The sequence below is a fragment of the Nycticebus coucang genome, chromosome 6 (assembly GCF_027406575.1).
Source record: "Nycticebus coucang isolate mNycCou1 chromosome 6, mNycCou1.pri, whole genome shotgun sequence".
Lineage (NCBI taxonomy): Eukaryota > Metazoa > Chordata > Mammalia > Primates > Lorisidae > Nycticebus > Nycticebus coucang.
The window spans coordinates 17,105,645-17,122,747 of record NC_069785.1 but is presented as its reverse complement, the minus strand read 5'-3'; the positions used below and the strand labels follow the sequence as shown (position 1 = coordinate 17,122,747).

The 17,103-nt window shown below is 36.3% G+C and overlaps 1 protein-coding gene across 1 annotated transcript in view; it reads left to right on the top strand.

Annotated features, from left to right (window-relative positions):
• Nucleotides 1–17,103, top strand: part of TTC6 (tetratricopeptide repeat domain 6) — a 173,603-nt gene that overhangs the window by 71,434 nt on the left and 85,066 nt on the right. Inside the window, exon 7 of the mRNA XM_053595919.1 lies at nt 12,503–12,644. Within this exon, the coding sequence (XP_053451894.1) occupies nt 12,503–12,644 (142 nt within the window). The remainder of the gene's footprint in view (nt 1–12,502; nt 12,645–17,103) is intronic.

Below are 17,103 nucleotides of genomic sequence, written 5' to 3'. Positions count from 1 at the left end.
TTTTATTGTTTCATGCCTTAAATTTAAGTCCTTTATCCATCTTGAATCAATTTTTGTGAGTGGGGAAAGGTGTGGGTCCAGTTTCAGTCTTTAAACTAGACTTGAACTACCAAAGAAATTCTGCCTTTGAGGTTTAGATTTTCAAGGTTTGATTCTGTGCTTTACCAGAGGGGGAGCAGTTTTTGTTCTTTTCCGTTGTTTCCCCAGTGTGTGGATGGTTGAGGTTTGTGTCTCCATTTCCCGACAGTGTTACTAAGAGCCCTACCCTGCCGCAGGTGACTTTAGTAGCCTAGTTCCCAAAGAGGGTTTCATACTTGCACGTTATCTCACTTGTTCTTTGTCACAACCCTGGAGTGCAGATGTGGAAATTGAGGCTCATAAAAAATTAAGCAATTCAATTATATTTATACAATTTAAAAGAAACAATCACAGATTTGGTGCTTGAACCCAGCCTCTTGAGTTAGATTTCACCATCACTAGGCATACTTGGGGCCAGGGGTCATGTACAAAAATCATTGCCTCTTGGAGTTCATTCCACTTCTCCTCGGGTTTCATTTGCCTTTGGAATCTGCGTATTCTTTTGAGGAGAGCATATGATTTATAGTATCCTCGAAAGAGAAGAGCAAAAGGAAAGGGCCTAATATTTATTTAGCAATAACTATAATCTGAGCAATGTGCTATGTGTTTTGCATATGTTTTCTATTTAAATCTTCAAATGTAAGGGGGGTGTTATAATTTCCATTTTATTCATGAAGAAATTTAAGGTCCTTGTATAAGTTCTTATCTCTTAATGGAGATTAGAACCCAGATGTGTCTAATTCAATTTTTCTCAGCCTTTTCCCCCCATTATTACCCCTTTAAATGATCTTTTAGCCTTTTTTCACCCTAACAATCCTTTCTGATAAATTTGAATACCCCAGACCTGATATATTTCTGCTTATGGTACTGTATGTATGTCTGTGTTTTACACATAAAAGGGGTAAGTTTTTATCACCCTTCCCTCTCTCCATCCAAAGCACCAATTTTCACCTCCTTGGGGGCAAGATCCCCTGCCCCATAGAGAAAGCATGTGCTAAAGTCTCTTGCCTTTCAGAAGCTTTGGTAGGAATCCTGAAAAATCTACTACAAGTTTAAAAAATGTTAAAAATATTAAATATTAAGTTAAATAGAAATGTTTTCAGCATCATAATTTAATCAACCTAGACATATGAGAGTAATATTCTAAAAGATCACTTTTCATTATGTGATTACAAAATTGTTAATAACTTATCCACAATTTTCACGATACATTTTGAATCCATTTCCTTAAACTTGACTTTTTGTAAAAATTGGAACATTCCAATTCTTTTATGGTTTTAACTCACCTGGTTTCCCACTTTAGTAATCACAATGAGTTTTAATTGAGTTCTTAAAAGAAGGTCATTCTCACATTTATTTTCTGCGTAGGCAAAAATATATGTTCAGGATTTATTTTTCAATCACAATTTTATGCATGTACGTCTTTTTATTTTAATTTGTCAAGTTGATGTTTGCTAAATTTTTGAAAAAAATTTATGTGAAATATTTCTGAAATTTCAAAACTGTTCCAGTGTCTTTGGCAGAAAACAGCAATTCAGCCTGACAGTGTTTGGAATGTCTTTTAAGAGTCTAAAGCTTAGAGTAGAAAATAAAAACATAAACATAACCCAGTAGTCAAAAAACTACCCTGTTTCCCCGAAAATAAGACATCCTCTGAAAATAAGACCTACTTACAGGAAAGATAAGACGTCCCCTGAAAATAAGACCTAGCGCATCTTTGGGAGCACACCTTAAAATAAGACACTGTCTTATTTTCAGGGAAACAGGGTACTATTTTGAGTTATTTTCATTAGCACTGTGTGAGCCAGGCATCGTTTTGAGGACTTACAGCTTCTATTATTCATGGAATATGTTATAAATGCTGGTTTCTCTCCAATTCTAAAGATTTTTTTTTTTTTTAAGTAGGCCTGCCTTTCTGTTTTCAAGAGAGTCAATAAATGTTCTATTTGATGATGATAATTCTTGGCAATTTGTTCCTAAGTACCAAATAAGAAGTTAATTTAAGTACTGAATATTTAATTCTCCAGCATCCATCTCTTGAGGATTACCTTGCTAAACATAGCTTAACCTTTTCAAAATATATCTGTCTGCTGAGCCTACAAGTTCAGAGAAATGTATAATTTTTTCTGCACTAATAAGTGTTCTCAAGAAAGGTAATTGTAAACACAAAATAAATATCCTTTCATTTAATAGTGTTTTGCTTTTTCTTTGCAATGAATAGTAACTCCAAAGATAACAGTGCTTGTGGTTATATAGTTGTAATGTTTTCCCAATTCTGTGTATAGTAATTGTTATTTGTGGCAAACACCGAAGATATTTTAGTGGAATGGTCAGGGTATAATCTTAAATTTATTTGAAATAGCAATATACCTTCCACATTTATGGTTATTTTGCTAAACAACAATTAGGAAGAGAACTATAAAAATATTTTTCATTGACTATATTTTTGCCTTAAAAAGTTATTTCTGTATCATTTAGAGAAGGTTATAGATGTTTAGTTAGAATATCATGAAATTTAACTTATTTGAAATCGAATGACATATGAAATAAGTTAAATTTTATGATATTCACTACTTCAAATGAGCTCCAGTGAGATTAAGACAGTTTATGAGATGATTCTTTTCCTTCTCAAACTACTTATTGTCAACCTTTTTGATTTTTTCCTAATCAAGAAATTTTTTTTGTTATTTTGATTCATTTCTGGTAAGGTCAAGCCTATTTTTAGATGTCTTTTGGCCATTTTATTTTATTTTTTTTCCTTTTGAGAACTACTAGCTCATATTCTGTGGACTTGTCATTTATCTTTTTCTTATTTGTAAGTGATCTTTTCACATTAAAGATTTTAATTATTTGTCTCATATATTGTAGACTTTTTTACTCTGTTGTTTACTTTTCTGTCTTGTTTATGATGTTTTATGCTATACAGAAGTTATAAATTTTACGTTAAAACTGCCAATTGTTTTATTTAGGTGTTCTAGTCTTATTATATTTTAGGCCATTTTTACATTTAACCTTTGAATGTATTCTCATGTATTTTCTTGTAGTAATTTTACAGCTTCCTTTGAAAAAATTTAAGTCTTTGACTAACGTATAATTTGTTTTGATAAGAGGAATACTTATGTGATATAATTTATTCAGCAAATCCTGTTTCCCTCACTGATTAGAAATACCAATTTTTCCTACTCAGGAGGCTGAGGCAAGAGAATCACCTAAGCCCAGGAGATGGAGCTGAGCTGTGATGCCACAGCACTCTACCGAGGGCGATGAAGTGAGACTCTGTCTCTTAAAAAAAAAAAAAAAGAAAGAAAAAACAATTTTTCATATCTTGAACCCCAGCATGTTCTTGAACCTACTTATGGTCTTACACTATCCAAGTTTTGACAATTAAGTTTGTGAACTTGTCACAGTGTGCTTATGTTGGCAGCACTGTACAAACAAGTCAGTAAGGTTTAATAACCTTGGTATATCAGTGTCTCACAGTTACATTTGTGTCAATGTGGGAAGTGTCTTGCTAAGTGGTGTTCGTTGTTGTTTTGTGTTTTGTTGTGCCATCATGAGAATGTTGGAGGTTGAATCAGAGCAACAAACAAATATCTGTAAATTTCTTGTTAAACTTAGAAAAAGTGGAAATGAAATCAGGGGCATGTTAGTCCACATTTATGGGAATAATGCCATGAAGAAAATGGCAGTGTAAAAAGGGATTTAACATTTTTCTGAATGGCAAGAAATTGTTAGTGGTGGAGAGAAGTAAAGGCAGCCAGTAATGAGTAGAACTGACTAAAACATTACAAGAATTTATCGAATTGTGTGTCAAAATCATCAGCTGACTGTGAGAAGCATAGCAGATCAAGTAAACATAGATAGAGAAATAGAAAATCTTAACTGAAAATCTTGGCCAACGACTTATGGCCCTTGCATCATCACAATGCACCAGCTTACACGGCACTGTCTGTGAGGGAGTTTTTAGCCAGTAAACAAATAACTGTATTGGAACACCCTCCATACTCACCTGATCTTGCCCCCAAGGACTTTTTTCTTTACCTGAAGATAAAGGAAATATTGAAGACATTTTGATGATACTCAGGACATCAAGGTAATACAATGACAGCTTTGATGGCAATTTCAGAAAAATAGTTCCAAAATTGCTTTGAGGGGTGGACTAGGTGCTGGTGTTTGTGTATTGCTTCCCCAGAGGAGTACTTTGAAGGTGACCTTAGTGATATTCAGGAATGAGATATGGAGCACATCTTTTAGGATGAGTACACAAACTTAATTTTTAGACCTCATATTTCATGGGTTTGTCTATGTAGAATTGCTTGTTATTTTTTTTTTTTTTTTTGGATCTACCATCAATAAAGAGAAAGTTGATGGCAAAAGCACTGTCCTATATATGTTGGCTGACCTTCTGAAATCAAACACCCCTTTTAACCAGCTACTTGGTGGTGAGCAATGTTTTGAATGTGAACCCAGCTATCACAAAGGAAATTTCTGGTCAATGTTGGAAAAAATATGGACAGACTATTAGTTTCGTACATTAAAATAGTAGCAAAACAACCAGAAAGCCAAAGGTTAAGTGTCAGAATTCAATGTTTAATTTAATTTTTTATTATTTTCATATAAAAAAATAAGAAAATATTTTATAGAATATGCAAAAGTATATAAAAAATGCAAAAAGAAAACCAATTTACTCCAAATCTTGACATGCAGAGATAATACGGTCAATGTTTCTTAAATAAAAGATTCCAAACTTTCCTGTAGGCAAGCAAAGCATATATAGCATGGGATAATGGGATAATGCTGCCTGCATAGTGTTTTGCAACCTAACTTTACAGTTTCTGGCCAGGGCTGGGTTTGAACCTGCCACCTCTGGTATATGGGGCCGCTGCCCTACTCCTTGAGCCACAGGTGCCCGTAACCTAACTTTAAAAACTTATTATTCTGTAAACATCTTTCCCTGTCAGAAAAATAGATTTGCATAAACTTTTAAATCAATCAGCAGTTATTTTTTTGTGTACCTACTGTGTGGCAAGCATAGTGGTAGTCACTAGAGAACCATCTGCAAACAAGATAAACATAATCCCTGCCCTCCGTGAACCTAGAGACCAGTGGAAAGTAAGGAAGGATGTACTTACTGTGACTGTGACAGTGCAGGAATGTGCAGGCTGTTATGGAAACGGAAAGAGAGTTCCTGGTATCAGGGGAGGTTTGCGGAAAGGACACTTGAACTGAAATCTGAAGGATGAATAGAAGATAGCTAGGAAAAAAGAATGTTTTAGGTCCTTGCCTGTGGAAGGCTGACACCACAGCATCTATTTTGTAGGCCAAGTGCTATTTCCGGTACTAACAGACTTAAGTTTCTATTTCCCTGCAAACGCTAGGCCTAAGTTTCTATTTCCCTGCAAACGCCAGGCCTCTTCTCGTAAATCACGTGAGCGAAACTTGGAAGCTTGCCGTTTGGAACTTATCTCCACCAAGGCCAGGTTGCTTGGATACCTGGTGATGCAAACTTCCTCCTTCACCTACCCTCATATACCCTGGAAGAACTTTGCAATAAACGAGACTTGATCAGACTCCTGTCTTGTCTCCATTCTTCGCGCCCCTTGCCCCTTCCCATTCTCACCCCCTCCTCCAAGTATCCCTGTCGACTGACCCACGGGCTGGGTCACTCGCCACACAAATTATTGTACACAGACCAGTAGCATTGTTGCAGGAAGACTCGGCCCAGGGGAGAGAAAGAGCACCTACACCCTGTATTTAAGAGGAAGAAAGTTTTATTCAGCCAGTGGAGCAAACAGCATGGAAGAATTCAAAATGGCCATGCTCCCTGACTGGCTTGGTCTTTCCCTTTCTATCTCCAGCCAAAAACATTCCAACCCATGGGTACCTTTCTCATTGGTCAGTTTGAATCAAGCAAGAGAAGCTGTTCCAGCTCCCATAGAACTACAGGATTTCACGGAAGTGGAAATTTCCAGGTTCCAGGAAGTTAAGTCTACAAATTCCTAAGAGCTGAGTCACCATGGAGAGGACCCTGCAAGGTGTATCCTTGGGGTCTCCTTGAGAAGGCCTCTGTTCTCCTAGACCTCACCTTTCTCGGGTATCCTCTCTCATTATCACTGTCACCTGAAAACTTGTTACAAGTGCAAGGGACTTGTATACATAGTGAAGTCTGAGAGTCTCCATTTGAACAATTGGAACCCATCTGAGAATGGGCCGGAAGTCTAGTCTTAGAGAACAGGCAGAGCAGTGGTATGGGAAGGCAGGAGAGGAGGCTAGATTTTATGAATACTCTGTAAATGTAGGTGGAGCCTGTGTGAGGCCTCCGGGAAGGGATTTTTATTCATAGTGCCTCAGGAAAGCACTGATAGGGTTTTTGGAGGAAGAAAGATATGATCAGATTTACTTTAAGACATCACAGTCCTATCCTGGCTTCTCTGCAATATTTGACACAGGTGATCACTTGCTTTTCCATAAATGACTTTTATCGTTTGGCCTTAGGGACTGCTCTTGGTTCTCTTCCTGCTTAAAGCAAAATATAAAATTCTATAAACATCCAGGAGAATAAAGGAGACACAGATTCTGTACAGATATTACAAAAACAGACTGGCTTCAGATTTCTATCTTGCAAGATTAGATATCAGATGATGACACCAAAAAACCCCACGTTGCCATATGGGCAACTATGGGAGATTATAGTAAATAGCAAAGAAGGAAAAGAATATAAAATAGGGTGACAAGAATAATATCAAGTGTATCTGATAGGACGATAAGTGAATAAATGCTCCAGCCTATTATAAGAAAATAAATTTCTCATCAGCTTAAAAATATTTAAGTCTATGCAATCTAAAAGGGATATAAGAAACTAAGAAATTTAACTAAGAAAGGTTAAAATAAAAGAAAGGGCAAATAAATCTGTACTTTATCAGTTTCCTTTCCTGGTGTCTCCTCAACTCTGGGCTGTTCAGCATTGGAGTGTCCAGGGCTTATCCTGGGCCTCTCTGCTCCTCTACCTCCACCCGCAAAGCAATCTCATCTAGCACTGTGGCTTTAAATGCCACATATATGCTGACGACTATCAGTAAGATGCATGCACAAGGACATTTGTCATTCATCTCGTCACTTTTTATAATGGATAAAACTGGAAATAAGTGTCCATCCATGGTGGACTTCTTATAGTGCAGCTAATAATGGGATGCATTGCAACCATGATAAAAAATGAGGTGGAGCTCTGTGTCCTGAGAAGAGGTAGAACTAACCATCAAAGCAACATGTAATTATATAAAACAATATTCTGTGTGTGGCGGAAGATTTAAGAAACTAAACTGTGGTCCTTCCGTTTTCACTGTAGACTGCGCACTAAATCCATTAAAAGTGAAAATCTATTTTGTCTTTTTTTTTTTTGCTTTATTTATATGGTCTATATATTTGCCCTTTCTTTTATTTTAATCTTAGTTTCTTATATCCCTTTTACATTGCACAGACTTAATATTTTTAAGCTAATGAGAAATCTATTTTCTTAGAATAGGCTGGAGCATTTATTCACTTATTGTCCTATCAGATACATTTGACATTATTCTTGTCACCCTGTTTTATATCATTTTTCTCTTTTTTTGCTTCTGTGCTATTTCTTATAATTTTTTCATGGTTGCCAATATGACTATGTATTTTTTTTTTGTATCATTATCTGATATCTAATCTTGCGAGATAGAAATCTAAAGCCAGCCTGTTTTTGGTTATGTGTTTTGTATGGAATATGTTTCTCCTTTACATCTCTGGATGTTTATAGAATTTTACATTTTGCTTTAAATTAAACAATTTATTTAATTGTTTCATTAACAGCATATATTTGGGAATAGATTGCTATCTAATTATTATTTTTTGGTACCTGGAAAGCCCTTTCGGTATGCAAACATATATAGCTCTTCAGTTTAGGATTTTTTTCTGTTTTATTTTGAGTCATGTTTCTGTTCTATTTATTTTGTGCATTTCTTCAGGAATAGCCACTAGCCATATGTTGGGTCTTCATTATTTTTCTTCTAAATTTATCATTTTCCAGCTTACATTTGTCTTTCAAACTTCTGTTTATCAGTGATTTTATTTTCTGAGATGTACATTTTAAAAATTCCACTTAATTTCCATTTTAATACTGCTATAGCATTATATTTCCTGTTTTTTCTTAATTTTATGTGTCTCAAGAAAATTCTAGGGTGGCACCCATAGCTCAGTGGGTAGTGCGCCGGCCACATACACCAAGGCTGGCGGGTTCAAACCCGGCCTGGGCCTGCTAAAACAACAATGACAACAACAAGAAAAGAGCCAGGCATTGTGGCAGGCACCTGTAGTCCCAGCTACCTGGGGGTCTAAGCCCAAGAGTTGGAGGTTGTCGTGAGCTGTGATGCCGCTGCACTCTACTGAGGGTGACAGCTTGAAACTGTCTCAAAAAAAAAGAAGAAGAAGAAAATTCTAAGCCTTTTGTTTTATCTGTACTTCTGCTATCTGATGAAAACATTTAAAAATTTTCATGAGAGCATAAAGTATAACTTTTCTAAAATATTTTTGTGTTGTACAACAGATCTTTCACAAAAGGATGTTCTTTATATAACTCTTTGGATACCATATTTATTTCTCATAGGTGGCAGTCTCTTCATAGAACTCATATTGGATTTTTCTGTGTACTCATCTTTGAATGAAGATAGATTATTTCTGGTTCTCCAAAATTAATATTGGATTTTTTGACTGTTTACCACAGAGGCATTAGAATACACTACTTTTAGACCTTAAGTAGGAGAACCAGAGGCAGAGGTTAATATTTACAGTTCAGTCATTCAGAATCCTGAAAGGTATTGGGGGTGGGCTGGAACAGGATCTGAAAATTTTGTCTCTATGATTTTTCTCTGGGATTGTTATAACTGTTGTACCAAGAGTGACTTCCTATTGGGTTTTTATATGGTACAGATTATTGTATACTTCTTTTTCGCTGTGCATACAAATATATTATGTATACATACATTTTACAAAAATGATGTTATAGATGTTGTTCTGACAGCTTATATCCCTTTGAGGATATATGTGTATATTTTGAAGTGTGAAGACAGGTATGGGAGTAATTATTTTGACTTACTATCTCTACTACTTACAGTTTATAAATCAACTATATAGGATATATTTCCATCTGAAAGATTTTATCCAAAACCCTTGAAACATATATGTGATAAAACAATAGAGAATGAATTGAAATACACTGCATTTATTATACAACCTTGTATTAAAACAACTCTGTGTAGTAGTTAAAATAATTTCATTTGCCAAATGAAGAAAATGTAGCCCAGTGATTAAGTGACTACTCCTTATTTATATAGCTGGTAAAAGCTTGGCTTCAAACCCAGATCTCTCTGATTCTATAGGGGAATTTTCTATTACATCTCACTGCTTTGTGAATTTGTGAAAGACCCTCTCGTTTTTTTCTCTTTCTGCTTTATTCTGAATCCTCAACTCTGGTTTAAGCTAGGAAGAATCTCAGGAGCTCTCTCAGTTGGGTCTTCTGGGAGAAGCATATTTCACTCACTCTTTGTGGTTTGTATTGTGTTCTGAGTCTAGGCCAAGGATGTGGCCTTGCTCACTGTGGGAGACTTCCCTGATGTTAATGACTTTGCAGTGTCTGAGTACTGCTTGGTTTTGTGTGCCTCACAACTGACTGTCCCCCACCAGAATGCGCTGTCCTTCTAGGCTATAGACCTCTCCAAAGCTAGGTGTAGTGCACCGTTACCCATGGTCTGTCATACTTCATTTGTAATACTGTGTTCTGTCTTCTCTCTATTTCCTTCCAACGTGAGTATCTGGGGTTGACCTCCCCCTGCCATCCCTCATTTCCCACATTATCTGCCATTTTTTAACGGTCAGGTGGAATCCTGGTCCCACCCTCACTCCTTATTTGGCCTTGTTCCTTAACATAGTCCAGGCAATGATCTAAGAGATTATATCAAACAGTTTAAGAGCTTTATATGAGGTGTCACAGAAGTACACAGACCAGAATTATAAGAGATGTTAGTGTTTCCCTAGCCTAAACCTTTTATTTTATGCATGGAGAAACTGAGGCAAAGGTGTGCACCCCAAAATCATAGTTGGTGCAGAGCTAAAGATAGAATCAATATTAGCCTAGTTTCAATTTATATTATATCCACTTTGAACAAATAGCCCCCATCAAATATGCCTTAAGCATAATTTAAAAAATGCGGATTGGGGTGACAAAGTCGTTTCCGTGACTTGTCATGAATGTATAATAAGATAGTAGACTTATGTATTTTTTATATGGAAATATCAAAAAAGAAGTTATTAGCTATTTGGAAATTTGTTTTTTTGTCCTGTAACTGCCATATAGAAAAGCTGGATTTTGTTTTTTTAAAAAGTAAAGCGATGTCATTCCACCAGATGTCACTGTTTGCATGTAGCAATGATGTTACAATGTTTAAAAAGAAAATTCCCCCTCCCCAGTCACATTTTGTAAAAAGAATTAAAAAATTCCATGTAGTTATACACTTAACTCATCTATAGAGTCATTATTTTATCAAGACTGTATTTCCTGATCTTTTTAAAGTATACGAAGCATACATTCACCATGCCTCTGCTGAAGATTTTAAAGAAAGATTATATAAGGCTAAAGAAAATTATTTGTAGATTAACATCTTCAAGAAGATGAACTCCTGAAGTTCCAGACCTGTGAGTCTGCTTTTTAAACAACATTCTTTGGAAGTTAACATTTTCTAAATTGTGAATTGCGACTCAGCGAACGGGCTGTGAAATCAGTTCAGTGGTTTGCTATAAGCACTTTAAAAAAATGATGTCTAGAATAGAACACTCCATTGCGTGTAAGAATTACTTTGGTGAAACTTTTGTATGAGAACACTCTTAAAATTTCCCTGTACACATCTTCTCTGAGTTACCGAAAAGTAACTATGAGCTCCATCCTGTGAAGCCTCTCTTTTGCATACCAATGACGCATGATAAATTTGCTAAGAAAGAGATAGGGAAACTGTGATGGGGGAAATTCTCTGTTAGGGGAATAGGAAGGTGGGGGGGGGGTTTGCTGGAGGGAAAGCCCTTCTTCAAGCTGCACAAGATGCAGCTCGCAGTCACTTTGATGCGGCGTGTAGGAGATATATGTGGAGATATTAAGTACTCACAGCTTCGAGCAAATGTTTTCCAAACTTCTTTAATAAGAAGTTAGTTCTTTAACCTACAATAAGAAATACGTTTTTTCCTCTTCTGGCCCCGTGGGAGATTGATATTGACCTGATCAAGGTTTAACTTTCACTCAGAGACAAGTGGGCTTGATTCCTTCATCTCACACCATCAGGGCCTCTTTGTTCCTCTCCCCAGAAGGCAGCCTCCTCGGAATGTCCACACTCTCTTAGTCCCCAGGCCAGCGGTTCTCAACCTGTGGTTTGCGACCCCTTTGTAACAGTGAAAATACATCCTGCAGATCAGATATTTACATTATGATTCATAACAGTAGCAAAATTACAGTTATGAAGTAGCAATGAAAATAATTTTATAGTTGGGGGCCCCACAACGTGAAGAACTGTATGAAAGGGTCATGGCATTAGGAAGGTTGAGAATCACTGCCCCTAGGCCTTACCCTGTGTTTCTTTTTCCTGGATATAGTGTCAGGATTCAGGTATAGAACACTTAGTTATTTTAAGCAAAAAGGGATTTAGTAATGATAAGTCGATACCCTTAAGATCAATGAAAGGCCTGGAAAGATGGCCATCAGGCAGGGAGAGCTTCCAGAGATGACTTGCGCAGCATTTTTATTAGTTGCTGAGGAAGCTGCTCCTTGTGGCACATTCAGGAAGGCGTGAAATCTGGAAGCCAACACCGGCAACATGCCACCTTCCTGCACTGTCAGGGATCTGGTGGCCTGGGCTGTCACAGCTTTTGGCTCGGGATCGGTACATCTGTTTGATATGCTCACTTTTTGAAAGAAAAAAAACAACTAGCATAACAAGTAGGTGGAGCACTGCTGCAAAAGAACCCAACATTGTCATGACTGTGCACACAACAGAAATATCTGAGCTTCCTGCCTTCTACCCCGCATGGGAGTGTGTCTGGTAGGGGACCCTAAGTCACAACTGGCAGCAAGACAGTTTGTGCCACTCTGTCTCCGGTGATTAGGCTTTCATAATAATTTATTATCCCAATGTAGTGAAGCAAAACCATCACGTGGGTTACTATTAAAAGGTATTTATAACCAAACAAGTTACTTTTGCATTATTTCTTATTTTTATTATCTGAGTTCTATACAATTTTCTGTTCGGGGCAGATGTGAAGTATCAATGTCTTTATTTCAGCAGAGACATGCAATGAGAGGGGCATATTCACTTTACCAGGGACTTGAAAAGCAAACTTATTTCTTTTTAATACATTGTAGAATACTGCATGGCATTCCTGTTATGGACGACAAGCTAGAACATATTCATATTTCCCTCACACCACCACGGACGCCATCTGACTTGGTACAAAGAACTGGACGGCGTGCTCACCAACCACATTTGCAAATTCTGGGAGAGGAAGTAAGAACTTTCTTTAATATTTGAAGGGGTTTGGGGTCACCAGAGGAGGGAGTCTTGGTGTGAGGAATGAAGAGGCTTGACATAAAGTCTGTGTCAAGGGACTGAGGAACTCTGGCAGGAGCCCTCCTGAGTAAACCTCGGGTTCGTATTTGTTATCATAAAATGGGAAGAAGTAGATAAAAGCTGCTGGCCCAGCATTAGCACTGATTAGGGAGGACTTGGAGAATCTCGTGATTGTCCAGGTCACTCAAGCAGGAAGCGAGTCTTATGCTAAAGATCAGGGCTCAGTTCCCCTATGCATCCCCCTATTTTGATCTTTAACATTGTTAAGTGAACAAAAGCAAACATTTTGTGTTGTTTCTTCGTTGGGTCAGATGATACATCCATCCTCCAAAAGTGATGATGATGATGGAGAGGAGGATCAGGAGAGTGCCACAAAACCCACACTCTTAAATTTAACTCCAGTGAGGAGATAACCATTGAAAATTTGTTTCCAAAGTGTTAAATGCAGAATGTTGGTCAGCCTTTTGGATGGTGATAGCCTGTTCATGTAATTGGCTAGATAAATCAGCTACATCTTGAGCAATAGTGTCACTGAAGGCACTAGGCAAATGATTTTTAACTTATTCCCATGGTTGTAAGGAACTGCTGTGACACAAATGTTTGCATTGCTAAAGTCACACTGAAGAGCAGTCCTTTGAAGAGTTTGTTATTACCAAGCCATTCAACAGCAGCTCAGAAGGTATCAAGTCTTTGTGTAACTTGATTGTCAATCTTAGCTTGTTTTATGAGCTCTTGTGTGTTATCAGCCAGCATAGTATCAATAAAATGAGCAGTTTGAACAGATTCAGTTAAGGCAGCTATAACCACTGATGCAGAAACAAGTAAAACAATCGTGGAAACTATGGAAGCGATAAGGCTCGCCCGGAAGCGTTTTGGTCTTAATTTACTTAATACATTAATTAAAATAGGCAAAGTGGAATCTGCTTGCCAGGGTTGTTCATGATGAACTGGAACCCAGGCATCCACTTTTCTTTTCATGATGAATATAGAGGTGATGTTTAAACTAGTAACATTGTGATGGGAAAAGCAAGTACTTAACCAAGCAGTAGAGAATGAGAGGGCAGAAGAATAAATTGTATTATGAAATGAAAAAGAAGGAGCTAATAGTTAGAGGAGCACTGAGCTGTTTTATAAGAGAGTCTGCATCTTAGAATAATTTCTTAAGTGATCTCCATGTCCCCAGGGGCACCCCTTGTGTTTTGGGCAGGAATACTTGCGGATTCTGCTAAAGACTCATCCATTGGAAGGATTCCTGGATCGGCCGTGGGTTGAAGTGGTCCTTCCAGCTCATTTTTGGTCTTTTTTGTAGGGAACCACATAGGTCCTGTGGGTGTGGAAACACATACATACCCTCTCTCCCAAGTTACGACTGGATATAGTTCTTCCCGTTGAGTCAAGTCTAAGGATCACATGAACACTTGTTGATTTTTTTGGCCATGTCAGTTTGGAGGCATTTTGAAAATGCTGTTGAAATGTAGAAAAATTATCCGGATTTTGATTGAAAAGATTAATAGTTTTAAAGGCTTTGTTGATAATATCTCTGGGATGAATGAGACAGGGGTTATATCTTCCTTTTTGCTTTTGAATATAATTTTTTAGCATGTGGTTAGCACACTTGACAATAGCTTGTACTGTGGGATTGTAAGGGATTTCTACAATATGTTGAATTTTCCCATTAAGAAGGAAGTTTTGAAAAGTATTACTGGTATTATATGGACCATTGTCTATTTTTAGTTTCTTGGGAATTCCCATATGGTCAAAGCATTCCAATTAATGGGAAATGGCATGGCAATTTTTTCCTCCATTTAATGGTGTAGCGTGGATATACCCACTATGAGTGTTAACAGTGACGTGGATAAATTTAAATGTTTTAAATGATGGATAATGCATAATATTTTTTTGTTATAGTTAATTGCTGTGTAAACCTCAAGGGTCTGAGTTTTGTTTTCAAGGGAAGGTCCTTGGACAGCTTGACAACTGGGGCAAGCCCATACTATTTGTTTAGCAAGTTCAATAGGTAATTTGAATTGATATGCTAATGGTCGGCATTTTGATGATGAGAAGCATGTGAAGCTGAAGCCTGTTGTATGGACATAGTAAATTTTTTTTTTTTTGTGAGAAGGTAGTATATCTACTTGGTTATTATCTAGGGCTAAAGGTTTTGGCAGTTTGGTATTCAACAGAATCTGTTAACTTTCCCTTTACTTTTTTTGAAGGATAAACTTTGGACTTAGTTACAAAAAACACTTTCTGAGATGAATTAAAAAATTATTACTGATAACATACACTAAGACAGACTAATATTTTATAGTATTAGAATGCATGTATATATAAATATAATCTATAGAAAATTAATTACTATTTTATATTTAACAATATTTTAAATATAGTTTTAACATGTTGAATAAGCCTAATTTCTTTTTAGACTTTCAGTGGTTTTAGTATTTTAAAAAAGACTGAATTTAGAGTTTTGATTTTGGAAGGTTTGTTAAATATTCAATGCTTAAAACATTTGTTCAAATGGGATTATAAGTCAAAAGATTTTTAAGGCAATATGTTTGTAAACTTTAGGTTTTTTGAAGTTCAATTTTCTCTAGTTAGTTAAAATTTTAATACAGACAATACAGGCATTGTTTCTTTCAGACCACTTACTGAAAATGTAAAAATAAATTCTTGTAGTGTGATTTCTAAAGTTAAGGAAAACAGGTGACTACATTTTATAAACCATAGCCAACTGGATTACATGTAAGTTTCTTCACCAATTTCCTTTTATGCATTTTATTCAACTTGAATAGATAATCTATACAGACATTAAACTTTCTGTTCTGTCCTGCTTTTTACTTTTCTTAAATAACCAGTCATCTTGTTTTAGGACAAAATTTATTAAAGAAGATTTTTTCTTTTATAATTTTTTTGTTTGTTTAATTTTTCTTATCTTCTAAAAACTACTTTTTAACAAAAAAGGATTACAGTCTACTATAAAGTTAATTAGTTACTTGGCCAAATTGTTAATCAGAAGATAAGATTTAAAAGGTAAAAATCTTATTTTTTGATAAAGACTCGGTTTTCTAAATAATTTAAATAGCTGAAGCATTAGATTTTTATAAATGATCCAGATATTTTGTGAAACATAACATGACTTTAAGGTTTTAAGTTAGTGAAAAGTGTTTTGAAACTGTAACATAGGCACCATTCCTGACGTCTTCTCCTTGTCTTCCTAAGTCTCACATGGCCACGTGACATTAAAGATGGCTGCAAAGGACAGCACCTTAATTCATTTACCAGGTGCAGAGTTCACGACAGAAAGCAGGAAGACTAGAGTGTTCAGTTTTTCTCACAATAGCCAGGAGACAGAGGTGGAACAGGGAAAGGGCCATGTGGGCTAGACTGTGCCTTGTGTCTGCTGTCCCTAGGCCTCCTCACAGCCACTTACCTATCTGACCTCAGAATTCAGAGGCTCAAAATCAAGAACATAAGCTCCCTGTCAAATCCAACAAAAGTTAGAAATGTTACAGAAGTGATAGTTCTATAATCTTTAAACATCTGAACTTCAATAACAGGTTTAAGGTTAATTTTATCTATTAAAGAATATCAAAGTCACCTTAATGAAAAGGAATTTGAGTTGTTTTTTGTTTTTCTGGTAAAATACTTAATATAAGCATTTTTTCTTTCCCTCCCCCTTTTTAAAAGCCAACTAATTAGAGCTCTTTTGATTATTTTGATAGTGAAATATCACAGGCATAGGACATATACAGATACACAGACATACAGATAGACATAAAGACTTCATATTTGCTGGCTTTTAAACATACTTTTATTCAGACTATTAATTTTTTAATTATCTAATTTATTTCTCTTAGCGATTTACCTAGGTTCTAGTTATCATTTTAAGTTTGTTAATCCTTTTTTATACCCTGTAAGTTAGATCTATAAATATATTTTCAATTACTGCTTTTAGACTCATAAATTATACTAAGAAAAAAATGAACTTAAGTATTTTAACCAGACTTATTATTTTAAACAATGTAACATCATTATAATAATTCAAGGATCCCTTCAAAGCCCATTTTTCTGTACAGTCAAGATGATAGATCTTTCAGCCTGGCCATGTTACACTAAAATTTCACGGCCTTTTAGTTATAGGTGGTGCCCAATCAGACAGAATATGCCCCAATGGGCTGTTATGTGGGATTGAGGACTGAGGTCCCATAATATAGAAACACCAAATTTCTCGAGAACAAAGTCATAGTTGATGAGTACTAAAATTTTCAGCACGCAACCAGAAAAAGCAGGTAGACTACAGTGATTAGGGACAACAGGCGTGCGAGAGCAGAACCCCCAGACTCCGAGGAGAAATCTCTCCGCAGCGCTTCTGCGAGGAGCCTTGGAACTGTCC